Here is a 14,869-nt window from a genome sequence, read left to right on the forward strand (position 1 = left end):
CATGGTGTAATTAAGTCTCCATGGCACTGACACGGGTGTTCCTGATTCCTAATGAAGTGAGAGAAACCCAAGGCCTAGAAGGACTGTCCCCAAATCCACAGCTTAGGGACCCAGACCTGCCTGATCCTGAGGTACATGTTCTTTCTCCTCCATCATGTCAGCTTCACTCCAAGTTACTGTTGACCTCTGTACAAATAAACAAGTGTCTTTTGCTGTCTCTTTCCCAAGATCTGCTTCCCATCTCTTTCTCCTTCCTTTGCTGCCAGACTTTGTTCACTTGCTCACACGTAACTCCGTTAGTCCCTCTTCTCATGTCACTACAGTAGAATTTGGTGTCCCTGTAATTCACTAGTTCATCAAGGTCATTTGAGCACCTACTGTACAACAGATAGTACACTGGGCACCAGTGAAATAATCCTTGCCCGAGAGAAGCTTTGCAAGCTAGTAGGTTGAAACAGATAAATAGTTCCAGTGCAATGTACCAAGTACCTGGTAATTAAATCCAGTGGTTTCTTTTTTAGCCCTTATCTTACTTAAGCTCTCTTGCATCATTTTTTCCAAAGGACAAGCGTCTCTTAAGGAATTTTCTGTTTTCCTTTCTTCTTGGCATGCCTTACTCCTGGTTTTCTTCTTTGCTCTTTTTTTTTTTTTTCCCTTAAGAGGTCCTTTTGCATTTCTCTTCTCTTTTTTCACATGCTCTCATTTTAAATTTAATTAGTTGCCCATATTAAATGTTAAAAATCTTGAGGTCATTATCAGTTTCTTGTCTTCCTCTCACAAAATGACTCAGCGATTCTGCTTCAAAAATAGTGTTACAGTTTGGTCAAGTTGCCTGCCCCTCTACCATTAGTTAACATAGTCCAATAACTTCTTTCTCCCTTCCTATCTTAGTGCATCCTCTATGCTTTAACTACAGCCGTCATTAAAAAAAAGAAAGAAAGAAATTTCTCATTGTATTATTACTTTATTCCTTAGAATATTTTAGTGTCTTTCCCTGCTGCCTATCAGGTCAGGCCTCATGTGCATAGCCTGGCTCCCAAAGCTATTCACCACCCTACTCCCAACCAACTTTTCTGGTCCTCTCTCCTGTTTAGCTACAAAGCTTAGCATGGAGAGGGCACTCACTGGGTAAGTAGGTAGTACTTAAAAACATGACCTTTTCTCTCCCCAGGGCAGTATTAAATTCTTTCTCTAAGTATGGTGTCCAATAAGTTTACTTCTCAGTAGTGTCTATCATTTAAAAATTATAATGGTGTAAAGATTAACAATCTGTTGGGTTGGCCAAAAAGTTCATTTGGGTTTTTCCATAAGATGTTATAAGCTATTTTTAAAATTCTGTTTTCAAAATTCTTTAGCCCAGTGTATGAACTGAACTGTGTTCCGCCAACATTCATTATGTTGAAGTCCTAACCCTTAATATCTCAGGATGTGTTTGGACATAGGGTCTTTAAAGAGATAATGAAAGTTAAAATGAGGTCATGGGGGTGTCTCATTTTAATCCAATGACTGGTCCTTTTAAGAAGAGAATATTTGGATACAGAGGGAAGACCGTGTCACAGGGAGAAGCTGGCCATCTGCAAGCCAAGGAAAGAAACCTCAGAAGAAGCCAACCCTGCTGTCACCTTGGTCTCAGATTTCTAGCCTCCAGAACTATGAGAAAATAAATTTCTGTTGTCTAAGTCACCTGGTCTGTGGTACTTTGTTATGACAGCCCTACCAAACTAATACACCCAGTGACTTAAAACTGAGGTTTTGTGTCTTGTATCTAGGAACTTTATCCGTAGGAAAGCGATGGACTGAGGATCTAATAGATCCTCTCCTCCCATCTCAAATTTCTTTGAGGTATTTTACATTTGTCCTAGGAGAAGAGGGCCATCCTTACCTTTTCCAGGCTAGGTAACACTTATGATCAACTAACTACTCAAAGAATGGCTTTTTTCTTTCCCCTTTTGGGATTATGTATCTATTTATCTTGAAGATACAAACGAAGCAGGAAACCATTAAAAATATAGTTTAATCCCCATTTATTGCATTGATTTAAACAGGTAGTGAGCTTAGTATTTTCCAGGCTCTCATTTTGATAGCTAGAGTACAGTAAGTTCTCTTTGCAATGGATAGCTATGCCAGCTGCAGCATCAAGTTTCCAGAGAAGATATTTGCCGCAGTGAATTTTATGTACTTTAGAGCAGTTCTCTCGAGGTTCTGCTGTGGGGGGAGAAAGTACTCTGAATCACTAAATTTGGTGTGTTCAGGTTTTCCTAGTCATACTTCAGGTTGCTGTGTTGTCAACCTCAAAATGCCTACCCTCTCCATCCCTCAACCCTGCACTCTTCTGCCCAGCTCCTCAGCTGTGGTGTAGTTGAACGAAGGAAATGAAGTATGCTGAGTGGGTTAGAGACTTTGTTGGAAGAGAACATCTGCATTTGTTGATAATCTGCTCAGATCAGATCTTCTCTGACCATTGCAGCTTAAATAATAATTTCATACTGATCAAAGACCTTGAGAAGGTTCACCTGTATGCCTGCCTGTGATGTCCCCCTTAACATCTCAGGTGGATGTGAGTTGACTTTATTTTATAAATCCAGAAAGAGAGCCCATAATTCTTTTCTAAAAACTCATAATTTATTTTCTGTATCTATCTACTCTGACCTCTTCATGCTGCTATCTTGAACTTGTTCTGTCCAGTGTAGAGGCAGAGGATAGCCAGTCACCGCGTATAATAGCTCTTATTCTTGAGATATAAGGCATTATTAAATTGTCTTTCTACCTTCTCTAGCCAAACTGAGCTTTATTGGTTTTTTAGGCTTACAGGACTTGGTTTAGATTTTTAATTACGTATAACTTGTCATTAAGGCCTCTCCATGTTTTTTCACACCTCTCTTTGATGGTGGATCCAGCACTGGTTGAGTTTCATCAGTACAATGAGTAGACAGTTTCTACACTCTGTACTTTAAATATGGATTTAGGCATTTTGGTTTCGTGCTTAATTTTCATTTTCGATTCAGCTAATTAAAATGCATAGCAATTGAACAAAAGAAGATTATCTAATTCTTTCCTCCATGACAAAAGCTAATCGAAGCAGAGGGCTTGCAGATCGTCTTTTGACTTTGAATGGTAAAGCACAATTCTTTCCACGTTTTTGCCTGTTTGAAAAATTTATAATAAAATATTGTGAGGGGTAAAAAAGAATAAAGATTGAGAGTTTAGCCTTGAACAGAATAGGGGCACTTTTTCCTTGTGGCAGCAGGTGGTGGAAGTTTAAGGTTGAAATCTTACCTGTTTTGTGAAGTAGGAGCCACACTCACCTGCTGGGACCAGGGGCCAGAGAAGAGGAGTGCTGAAGAGAATGAAGGATGGAATGAGCCCTCGGGAGGAAGGAGAGGGGACTGAACAGACCTAAGTAAAAGGAAGGAGCCATCATGGTCAAGTTCTGGTGAAGGTGGAGGACACAGTTGCACTGGTGTGAAATTTTTCCCCAGCAGTTGTCTGGACGCAGCAAGCTAGCAGGGCAATTGAAGGCATAGCTTAAGAAAGGAAACTATGGGATGGGATGAATGATTCCCTCTGCTGTTCACTAGCAGTCTGTTCTGGAACAAGTCCCAGCGTTTCTGGTTCTCTGTTGGGGGGAATTCTGTTTTCTACCTCATTGTACTTTTATTTGAATGAAATGAGAGAAAAGTACTGTTACAAGACTGTGTCGTTGTTAACTTTTAACTAAAGTAACTTTATTGTCTTCCTCAGGTAAAAGAAGAGCGTCCAGAAAAAATACCCAATCTAAAATCATTAGTGGAGAAGAAGCTTTTGGCTTTACAGAAAAAGAATTCTGACGCAGACTTGCAAAATAATGAGAAATTTGCACAATTTAAACAACAGCTGAAAGAACTAAAGAAGCAATGTAAGTCAGCATGCTTTGCTTTGGTTTGGCTTTTTGAAATTAGGGAACTGACTGGATGAACAGTCCCAGAAATCTGATTTTATAGAGTTCGCTTATCTGCTTGGCTTGATCCTCTTTCTAAATTGCTTTTGTATTGTTGTTGCAATTCTGTATTTGGTCTAACTTTGGTTCACATCAGCCTGCCCATTTCTGAAAACCAACAGTTTCCACAAAGTGCTAAGAAAACTCCCCAGCAGGTAGAGAAAGTTACACTGTTATTGTCCCACTGCTGGGGAGGGAATTGGGAAAATAAAACTGAAAGCTATTTTATTAAAATAACGGTGGTGTTTTTTCACATTTTAAACTGCTGTGCCAAGCTTTAAAACAACCATACCTTGATTCTAGTTTTGCTGTTTTAGAGTAGCAGGAGCAGTGTCTTCTCAAATATGAGACCAGAATTCTCCTGATCCCTCTGTCTTGGTGGTAGTATAAATTCCATGTGCGCTTTAGATTCGTTGCCTTCCTAAGAAACTTTATTATACTCAGGTTTTTAATGAACATAATTTTGATTTAAAAATGACAGTGGAAAAAATTATTAGTTGTACCCAAAAAATCTTGTAGACAGTGTTGGCAGAAATATATATTTTCTATACAGTGAAGTACATATGTCCTTTTCTCCCCCCCTCTTTTTCCATATAGTCCACGTAACAATTTTATGTAATTTTATTGTTTTTACATTAGCATCAACTGTTGTTCTTTCTTTTAGGTTTGAGGCTCTTTTATTCCTTAAAGAATTGAGGCAAATAAAGTTTTTTTTAAAACTTTAGTTTCATATCACCTTCATTTGTGCATACACATGGAACAGAAATGCATGATATATAAATTTACTTCGTGTTCATATTTGTACTTAGTATAGGGATTCATATTTTGAAATAGGCTTTCTTTTAAATATAAGCATTTGCTTTAAATTGATGCTGAGATCTCAAAAAATGACTGAGGAAGCTGCTTTACTTTTGTCTATTTTACAAATAACTTAAGTTTCACAATTTGGAATGTTTTGCAATCATGATGAGACTTTTGCTTTTACTGTAGATTTAAACAGTAAGCACTTTTTCCCACATTTTAAATCCGTTTTTTTGTTCTTCATTGAACAACACAGCTACCAAAATCTCCCTAATATAATTTGCACTGTTACCCCAAATGGGTAATAATCCCCCAAACAGGTAATAATTTGTTAGTGCCTTTCTGGTCTTAAGATGCTAGGGAATTGAAGTTTTGGTCTTGGTCAAAATAGCCAAATGTATTTTATTTTTCTACTTGGAGCCAGTAATCACAAATTATGGCAGATTTAGCGTCCATCTGATCATAATTCTTGATGTTTTTAGATATTTTATAATACAGATTAAAGGACAAATACCCAAGAGTAGAGATTTCTTCCCACGTTGTTATTGTTTACAAAGTTACTATTCCATAAGGGAAAACTATAAAGAGCTTTAGAATCATATGCTCACGTGAAAACACTTTATAATTAAGGATATATAATTCAACAAAATGATTATTATTGGAATTATAGTTACTGTTTCTTTAATTCTCTCTAAAATGGGGGGTGAGGGAGAGGTTTCCCCAGGCCAGCAGTATATACATCACTTGTCTAGACAGTTAAAACTTACGACAGAGTAAACTTATATTGAAAGAAGAGCTCCCTTATGTAAGGTTTCCTTACATATGATAACACTAGAATTAAGACAGCTTTCCCTTTTATTTCTTCTACAGTAGTCTTTTAAAAAGTCTCAAATGGTAGAACAAGCAAAATATTAAGACTCTCTTAAGATGCCCTATAAGATGCGTATACTTTACTTGCAAAATATGATTTTTTTGTGCATTATTATTATTAACGCTATCAATTAAGCTTGCACCATGCCTACTGGATTTCCTTTCTTTAGATTTAACGCCAGTGAGGATGCTGATTAGCACCGGGCTCCTACAGTGTTTGTGGAGCCAAGTCAAAGGGACTGTGATTTATAAAGAGGCCAGTGAATCTGTTTATTTTGAGAGGTGTTCTGAAGGCAAAGAATTAGAATAGTAATTTTTTTAAAGATTGGAAAAGACAAGCCAGGGAGAGATACTTGCATCTAGTTGTCTATTTTGACAAAGGCTAAAGCGTTTTTATGGTCTGCACATAGCAGAAGAGTTCTTTCATGAAAATCACCCCACATTTTCACCAGATTTATTCTACGAGGACATAAATTGTATGGGATTAAATTTTACCAAATCAGGATTTAATGAAAGAAATGCCAGGAAACTCTCAGGTGGGGGAAGTCGAGAAGGAGATTGAAATGAGGCCGTCTGCCAGGTGCCCTGACCTAAGGACGTGCTCCCACTCGGCCTAGGCGGCCCTGCCGGCAGGAATCCGTTCACCCCACTCTAGCTCAGCAGCCGGTTCTCAGACTGTCTGGTCTCAAGATCCCCTTACATCTGACAGTTTACTGAGGGCCCCCCAGACAGCTTTTGTTTCCATGGGTTATAGCTGTTGGCATCTAATTCGAAATCAAAACTGAGGAATTTAAAAAATATTAATCCACTTCAAAAAGTCGATCATATGCCCATTACATGTTAATACAAAGAACGTTATGACATAACGTTCATATATTTTCCAAACAAAGAAAAATTAGTGAGAAGATTGGCATTGTTTTCCATTTTTGCAAATCTCTTCAGTTTCTGGCTTAATGGAAGGCAGCTGGATCCTCGTATTTGCTCCTGCAGTCAGTCTGTTGTACACTGTTTTGGTTGAAGCGTACAAAGAAAATCTGGCTTCACATACAGGTAGTTGGACTTGCTGAAGGGATCTTGCAGACCACTTGAAGTTCTCACTTTGAAAACCACAGATTTAGGCCAGGGATCAGTAAATTATGGCCCATCGGCCAAATCCAGCCTACCCCCTCTTTTTCTATGGCCTGCTAGCTAAGAATGTTTTTATTTTTTAATATGTTTTAATTGTTGGGGGAAAATGTCAAGAGAAGAATAATGTGTGACATGTGAAAATTATATAAAATTCAGATTTCAGTGTTCATGAGTAAATTTTTGTTGGAATATAGACACTCATTCATTTACATGTTGTCTGTGGGTGCTTTACACTATAATGGCAGAGGTGAGTTGTTACATCAGAGACCATTTGGCCCACAGAACTTATATTTACTATCTGGCTCTTCACTGAAAAAGTTTACCAACTCCTGGCCTAAATTAAAATCAGAAACAAGGGAAGGTTTTTGTTGTTGTTGTTGTTTTGTTGTTGTTGTTTTAACTTCAGATTTTTTTCATAAATACCATGCATTTGTCTCAGGTATATTCAGAACACCTTGTGTGCCTGCTGTGTATGAATCATTGCAGCTGGTGCTCTGAGATCAAAATAAGGTAGAGTCCCGGTACCTGGAGAAGACAATATATACAAATGTGAAATAACGTGAGAACCATGAAAACAAATATCCAATCAAAAGCAAAGACAAAATGTCAAAAACAAGTATTGGGTTGGCCAAAAAGTTCCTTTGGGTTTTTCCGTAAGATGTTATAGAATATTATATATTTCACAATATTATATAATGTAGGCCCTAATGGAGAGAGTCAGAATAGGAATGCAGATTTTATCTGTGTCAGTTGATAGGGGCTGCCTGGAACTGTGTGTTCAAAAAGATTCTGAGGCTGGGTTCGGGCCTAGCAGAAAAGAGTGTGCTGGAGGATTACGGTGGAAAAGAAGAGGAGCAGTACAGATATCTGGTATTTACCATCCCTAGAATATAAGGGTAACAGATACATTGTACTCATTTAAGAATATGCGTACTCTAAAGGTCAAATACTTCAGTTGCACACAGTAAGGTTTTTTAGTAGTTATTTGCACCTTATGGATATTGCCAGGCATTCAGTCCATCTTCTATGCATAAATTATTTTATCCCTGGGTACCCAGTGTCCTCTGTATTAGAGATACTATGTTGCCCCAACTTCACAGGATTATTACCAAGATTAAATGAGATAGTAGATCTTTGCAAACTCTGAAAGCTTACTTTAGACTTTATTATTGAGAAAGAGCTAGTACAGCATAGTGGAAAGAATATGAGTTTAGCAGCCAGAAGACCTGGGTTTGAATCACTTAATAAGTAAGTAGCCTGGTCTCCCTACCAATGCCACCCATTTTTCTTAGTTCTAATTCTTGGAGTCATGTAAATCGAGATTGTGATTGAAGATAATTTTTATACTTGGCGGTGGTGATGATAAATGAGCTAGGGAATAATTTCACAGAAAACTACTTCCCTAAATGGTAATCATGTTCTTACTAACCCAAGTTGTAAAATAAACAATATGACTTGGTTTAGGGCAGACAGAACCAGACTTTGTTACATGAAATTATTTTCATTTATCTGACCAATGTGTTCACATAATGTTCTCTCTTCCTTGCTTCTTTTACCTAAACAGTTTACACTATTACAACTCATGGTCTCCTGCAATTTTAACATCAGGAGAACTTAATTAGAATGTGCAGGCACCTCTATACAGACACTTTCTCAAGTCATCACGTAATCTTTTTGGCGTCCTTTATTCATTTACCCATTATATGATTAGCAGGCATCAGAAGCTTTAGTGTAGGTCATCAAGGCAGAAATTGAGGGCATTTGACAATAATTCATACTTAGAAACCCTTACAGTTTAAGGGCTTCACTTTGTGTTCAAAATAGAGTTTACTGTGAATCTGAGATCTTTAGTATTAAAATAAATTAATATGAAATGTAATTTTGATGGTACATTTAAATGTTATAAGAGCGGGCTTCCCTGGTGGCGCAGTAGTTGAGAGTCTGCCTGCCGATGCAGGGGACACGGGTTCATGCCCCGGTCAGGGAGGATCCCATGTGCCGTGCAGCGGCTGGGCCTGTGAGCCATGGCCGCTGAGCCTGCGCGTCCGGAGCCTGTGCTCCGCAATGGGAGAGGCCACAACAGTGAGAGGCCCACGTACCGCAAAAAAAAAAAAAAAAAAAAAGTTATAAGAGCATGTCTTTTTTAATGCAAATTTGCTAATCTGAAGATGTTCACCACAAATTTAACAGTATATTTAGGTCATATAGGAGATATGCAGAATATAAGATACAGAGATATTTGAATCCATGAGTGAAACTCAGAAATCAATTTCAGTGATAATGATATTTGTATCCAGATATATCTATACAGACATAGGAATTTACACTGTAATCTTGTAATTATACGGGTTCACAGGAATTTACACTGTAATCTTGTATTTATATGGGTTCACAAAATAACTATGTACCTTCACTTGAAACATGCTCGTTATAGCTCTCAAAACTGATAAAATAGGGAGTGGCCATTCACTTCACAAAAGGATTCACCTCAAGGAACCCATTAGATAGGGAGTTCTTAGGAACAATAGAATACCTTTACTTTACTGTTCCTTATGGGTTGCTTACCCCTTCCTTCAGCATCTATTCAAAGCCGCAGTGTAGTTCCATTGGGTAGGCACTTCCGTGTTTTGCCTACTGCTGTATTCCTTGAGGTCTAGGCACATGGAATGTATATAGCACGGATCCTTGATAGTCACAAGAGTCTTCAGGAGAACTGTCATATACTTGAGAGCTTAGGCTGTATTTAAAGGAGACCCCTGCCACCTGTGCCAGTCCCTTGTTGCTATGAGTGAGGGTGGACCCAGTGTTGCCAGATCTTCAGGTTCTTTTGGAAAACCCAGAAGCTTAGCTGATTATTTTTCAGTTACTAAATTTTAAAAACACTGTGCAAACTCAGTTTGCGATCTTTGATTTTGCCTTCTCATAATACCATTTTTCAGTGCCTTGTTATGCACTTAACCAGGTACATCAGCCTTAATTTGGCCAATTAACAGTAGATTATGATTTCTTCAGAGAAAGGGATGGTTTTGCTTCAACACACTTCAAGGTAAGGCCAGAATGTGTATTTGACATCATTTGGGAATGTGGAGTAGAAACCCAGTGGATTCTCTTGAAAAGCGGGTGGAGATTTTATGGTGAGGGGCCAGGTATGGGAGTCCCTAACCTACTTGCAGGTGAGCAGTGGAGGTATAGAAAAGATTAGCATCTTTGAAGATTGGGAAGTTGTGTGTGAGTTTTGAAGCCTGGAAGGAAAGAGATGAGGAAGAAACAAAGGTGGTGGTGCCAACAGGGAAAAGGGTTGTGCCTAGAAATCCGTTGGATGCATTTAAACTACGCCAGGTGTTGATCAACCTGACTTAATCCTGATCCCCTTCAACCTGTAAATTTCTTTGTTGTACAGCATAACTGTCTATCCAAACAACGTGTGTTGCTGGCCGGCAGTTAACCAAAGCCCAAGACCCTTTAAGGCAGGAACAGTTGCTTATTCATCTCTTTGTTTCTTTTGTTCCTCATCTAATCAGAGCTCAGGTAATATTTACAGAACAGAATTATTCAACTAGAAAAAGAGGGTCAGAACCTAGTTGAGGTAGTCTGATGATAAAACTTCTTTTCCCTTCAATACTGTGTCATCAGCAAAGAAGAAAAGAAGAGGAAGAAAATTAGCATGTATAGAGTTGGGATCTAAAATCAGCAGCAAAGGTTAACAACTTTTATTGTCTTTGAAAATTCTTTATTTTTTAAATTACTCAGAAAAGACATCATACATGACTTTGTGCTTATAACCCATTATAGTGATATGTTGGTGTAAATGTATAGTATATGTAGTAATACATAGATTTTAATACCAGCATATTATAGCATAATGCTATAATAGCAGCATAATGCTATAATAGCAGCATAATGCTCAGGAATGGATGCTCACTTTTAGTGTGATTGCTTAGAACATTTAAGTAAATTTATACAAATTTAAGTTTGCTGGCTCTTCTATAGACATTTTTATCATCTCTGTGGCCCTCAGTTCATCTTCATTTTTTTCTTTGATGTTGACGACACCATCACCATTCATTTGCTGGATGACCATTAATTGCTGAGAAATGCTAAAAAGTCGTAAGTTTCACAACAGAGATTGACTTTTTCAGGCTGTATTGCATTGCTGGCCTAAGGACTCATGCTCCTTGAGTGAAATTTATCCCTATGTTGATGTTTCATTCTCTGTGTATTTGCCTCTCTCCCTCTTCCTCTTTGAGTCATTCAGTCTGATTCTTTTGTGGCTCTCTCCTCCCTTCTGCTTTCTTTGTGTTTCCCACCCCATATGGTTTCTCTTTCCTGTAGGTCTTTACTTATGTAAGTGGTAGCTACATGCTACCATTCCCGTCTTAATGATGAAGCAGCTTCAGAGAGATTAAGTGATATGCCCAAGGTTACAAAGCTAGTAAACAGTGGAACCAGAAGACAGGAGATGCCAAGGGTAGAGAGAGAGTATTAGGAAGAGGTGTAACTATCCTCTCTCTTCTGTTTCATAAAGTTATTTCCTAGGAATTTTTACATCTTAAAGCAGATTTGAGGTACCAAATAAATAATTAGTGAAGAAAAATATTAATTCAAATTAGATTGATTCTGTTGTGGTAGAGTTTTAGTCAGGGCATTAAGCTATCAGGGAGCTCTTTGGTAGTGAAAAATCGGCTTTTCTACGTGTGCATTGTAATAAACAATAAAGATGCCCATCTGCTCCGCCTTCACTCTAGATTTTTCCCTGGTCCTTTTGGAAAATAGTAATATTAGAAGTAATAACCAGGTTTTGTATAGTGCCTACTACGTACGGTATTTAATCAGTGCTTGTTGGATTAATGAATAACGTACAGGCATTGTTGGAGGGCCTACCTATGGAAGGGGTATGGAATTTGCATACTTTATATACATTATTATTTCTCACAAGGGGTATGGTATTTGCATACTTTATGTACATTATTGTTTATTTCTCACAACTCTACAAGAGAACTGTACCCATTTTGTAGATTAGAAAATATGCAAAGAGAGGTAATATAACTTCCCTAAGATCATAAGTGCTGAAATTCAAACCCAGGTTTAGGTGACACCAAAGTTCATGTTCTTTCCCTTATATACCACACCAACTCTTGAAAACACTTGCATGTTTTTTCTCTTCTCTCAACTCAAGCATTTCACGCATCTTTAAAAATTGATATGTCCTAGGACTCCTGAGTAGTGAAGAGAGTTTGTTTGGGTCTCCCAGATTATAGATCTACATTGATGTCCTCTGATGACACTGATGGAATCTGTTTCATCTAGCTGAGAGAGAATCTCTTGCTTAGTCACTTCCATTTAGAGATCAGGGAGTAGGATTCATCTCAGGCATCATATAGTACTTTGTATGTGCTTGATATTGCCTTCAAGGTAGCCCCTAGAGAAACACATAGTAGCTGAAGCCCATTTTATAGATAAAGAAGGCAAGTGGTTTGGTCAAGGTCACAAAGTAAGTTACAGAGTCAGACTTGAAACTAAGTCCTCCTTTTCCAGATCCCAGTAAATAGTGCCTAAGAATGCCATTTCCGGTGTGAACAGTTGCCGTGCCTAGGGAGAGAGGAATAGGATATTTATTGCACCACAAGTTTAGAACAAATTCCAGGAAATGTATTTCAAGCATAACGGCAATAATCCCGTGCACATACATCATCCCTTTTAATCTTTGAGACATCCACGTGCGGGAGAGGAATGTGTGAAAAATGCAGGTTCTGTTTTTAGCAGACTGAATCCTGGAGGTGACATATTTACCCAGTGTCTCACAGTCAGGAGGTCACATGGATAACAAATACATCTCCGAGGAAACTGGGAAGCTTTAGAATGAGAGATGACTATAATTAAAGTTATTAGGGAAGAAAGATTGAGTTTATCAAGGGAGAAATGAGTCAGCAGCAAGTTTAAACAGACTGTGATCTATGGGTGTTTCTCTCCTGGTGGCTTATTTTGAGAGAGTGTGATGCCATCCGTGCCCAGAAAGCAGCCCGACCGAGAATAGGAGTAAATGTCCTAGGGACGATGCACATAATGCTTAAGAAAAGAATTGTCTTGTCCTGTCAAGTTATTAGTCCCTGAGGCTGGAAGATTGACGTGTTATAGTCGTTACATTAGTATATAATGTGTACCCATCTGTAGTTGACACCCACCCCAGCCCAGCCCCTGGCAACCACTGTTCTTTGTTTTTTTTTTTTCTTTTCTCCATATAGTTTTTACTTTTCCTGAATGTTGCATACATGGAATCATACAGGGTGTAGCCTTGTAAGTGGCTTTTTTTCACCGAGCAGAATGCATTTGAGTTTCGTCCACAGTTTGTTGTTGCGTTGCGTTGCTGAGTAGTATTCCATCATATAGATGTACCATAGTTCATCTGTTCATCTATCCAGTCATCAGTTGAAGGACATTTCAGTGGTTTCCAGCTTGGGGCCATTATGAATAAAGCTGTTATAAGCATTCACGTACAGGCTTTTATGTGAATATAAGTTTTAATTTCTCTTAGATAAATATCCAGGCATGGGACTGCTGGCTCCTATGGTGAGTATGCATTTAACTTATAAGAAACTGACAGACTGTTTCTGTTTTGTAAATAAGTTCATTTGTATCATTTTTTTAAAAATTAGATTCCACATATGAGTGGTATTGTATGATGTTTGTCTTTCTCTGTCTGACTTGCTTTACTTAGTATGAAGATGTCTGGGTCCATCCATGTTGCTGCAGGTGGCATTATTTTGTTCTTTTTTTGTGGCTGAGTAATATTCCATTGATTATTTTAAATTAAAGTTACTTAAGAAACAACCAGGGGAAGATGGACACGCTGACTTCCTTTGCCCCTCCCTGGAAGCAGGAAATAAATCTCCCACTTGAAGGGTACCCTCCCTATACCAGAGGTAGAAGGCATCCTTCTCACCAGAGATAGGGAATTTAGGGCCAAGAAAGTTGTGTAAAAACACCTTGTTACTCCTTCACTAACTTGCTACCCCAAGGCCAAACCCCTTTTACTTGTCATTTTCTCACAAATCTATTGTTTCCTTGTCTAAAAGGTATAAAAGCTGCCTGCTTGGGTGACTTCTTTGAGTCTTATTTTTATAGATTCCGTACATACAAAATTAAATTTGTTTTTCTCCTGCTAATCTGTCTTATGTCAACTTAGTTATTAGACCAGTCAAAGAACCTAGAAGGGAAGAAGAAAAGTTTTCCTCCCCTACAATACTTACATGAATTACTGAAAATTAAGATACTTTCCCAGTATTTGTAAGTTTCTTTTGATCTAGTCAGTAATCCTATCTTATTACGTTAGTCCATGAGAATTTATTCCTTATGCCTGTATGTTTGTTTATATTGATGATCAGCTTCTTAAGTGATTTATTAAATCATCTTTTTCACAGTCCTTTGTAGAATTTTCCTGGGGACTGATGTGAAATTTGGCAATATTTAATATCACAACTTTTTTTTCATCCCCTTTTGAAAAAATATTATGGTGACATTGGTAAATCTAAAGTCACCCAACACCTCTCTCTATATCCAGGATTTTTTTTAACACAAAGATTACTGACAATATTTCTTCAATTGTATCTGAAAGTTCACTCAATATATTTTACTTTAACACATTTTAAGTATCTAAGGATGACTTACTGTATCTTATCTTCATTAGACTTCAGCTCTCACTTAATAAAGTTTTAGAAACTTTAAAAAAGAAACTGACAGACTGTTTTCCAATATGATACCCTCCTGCGTTCCTCTCTCAGTGTATGAGAGTTGTAGCTGCTGTGCCCCCTCACCAGCACTTGGGTTACTTTGGTTTTAATTTTAGCCATTCTAATAAGTATGTAATGTTATCTCATTGTGAATTTAATTTATGTTTTTCTAATGACCAGTGATATTGAGCATGAAGTTCATTTTTTATATTTAAATTTTTCATATAACGTTCATGTTTTTCTATTCATGTATCTCGAACATTTATCCTTTAATTCATTCAAGAATCATCATAGTTTGTGGCAGTGGTTCTCAAAGTCTGTTCCCACACCAGCAGCGTCAACATCACCTGGAAACTTATTAAAAACA

At 37.8% G+C, this 14,869-nt stretch overlaps 1 protein-coding gene across 1 annotated transcript in view; it reads left to right on the forward strand.

The window, feature by feature from the left end:
- NSMCE2 (NSE2 (MMS21) homolog, SMC5-SMC6 complex SUMO ligase) overlaps positions 1–14,869 on the forward strand; it is a 224,412-nt gene that overhangs the window by 73,848 nt on the left and 135,695 nt on the right. The window contains exon 4 of the mRNA XM_030875779.3: positions 3,742–3,895. Coding sequence (XP_030731639.2) covers positions 3,742–3,895 — 154 coding nt within the window. The remainder of the gene's footprint in view (positions 1–3,741; positions 3,896–14,869) is intronic.

The sequence above is a fragment of the Globicephala melas genome, chromosome 17, assembly GCF_963455315.2.
Source record: "Globicephala melas chromosome 17, mGloMel1.2, whole genome shotgun sequence".
In the NCBI taxonomy this organism is placed as follows: Eukaryota; Metazoa; Chordata; class Mammalia; order Artiodactyla; family Delphinidae; genus Globicephala; species Globicephala melas.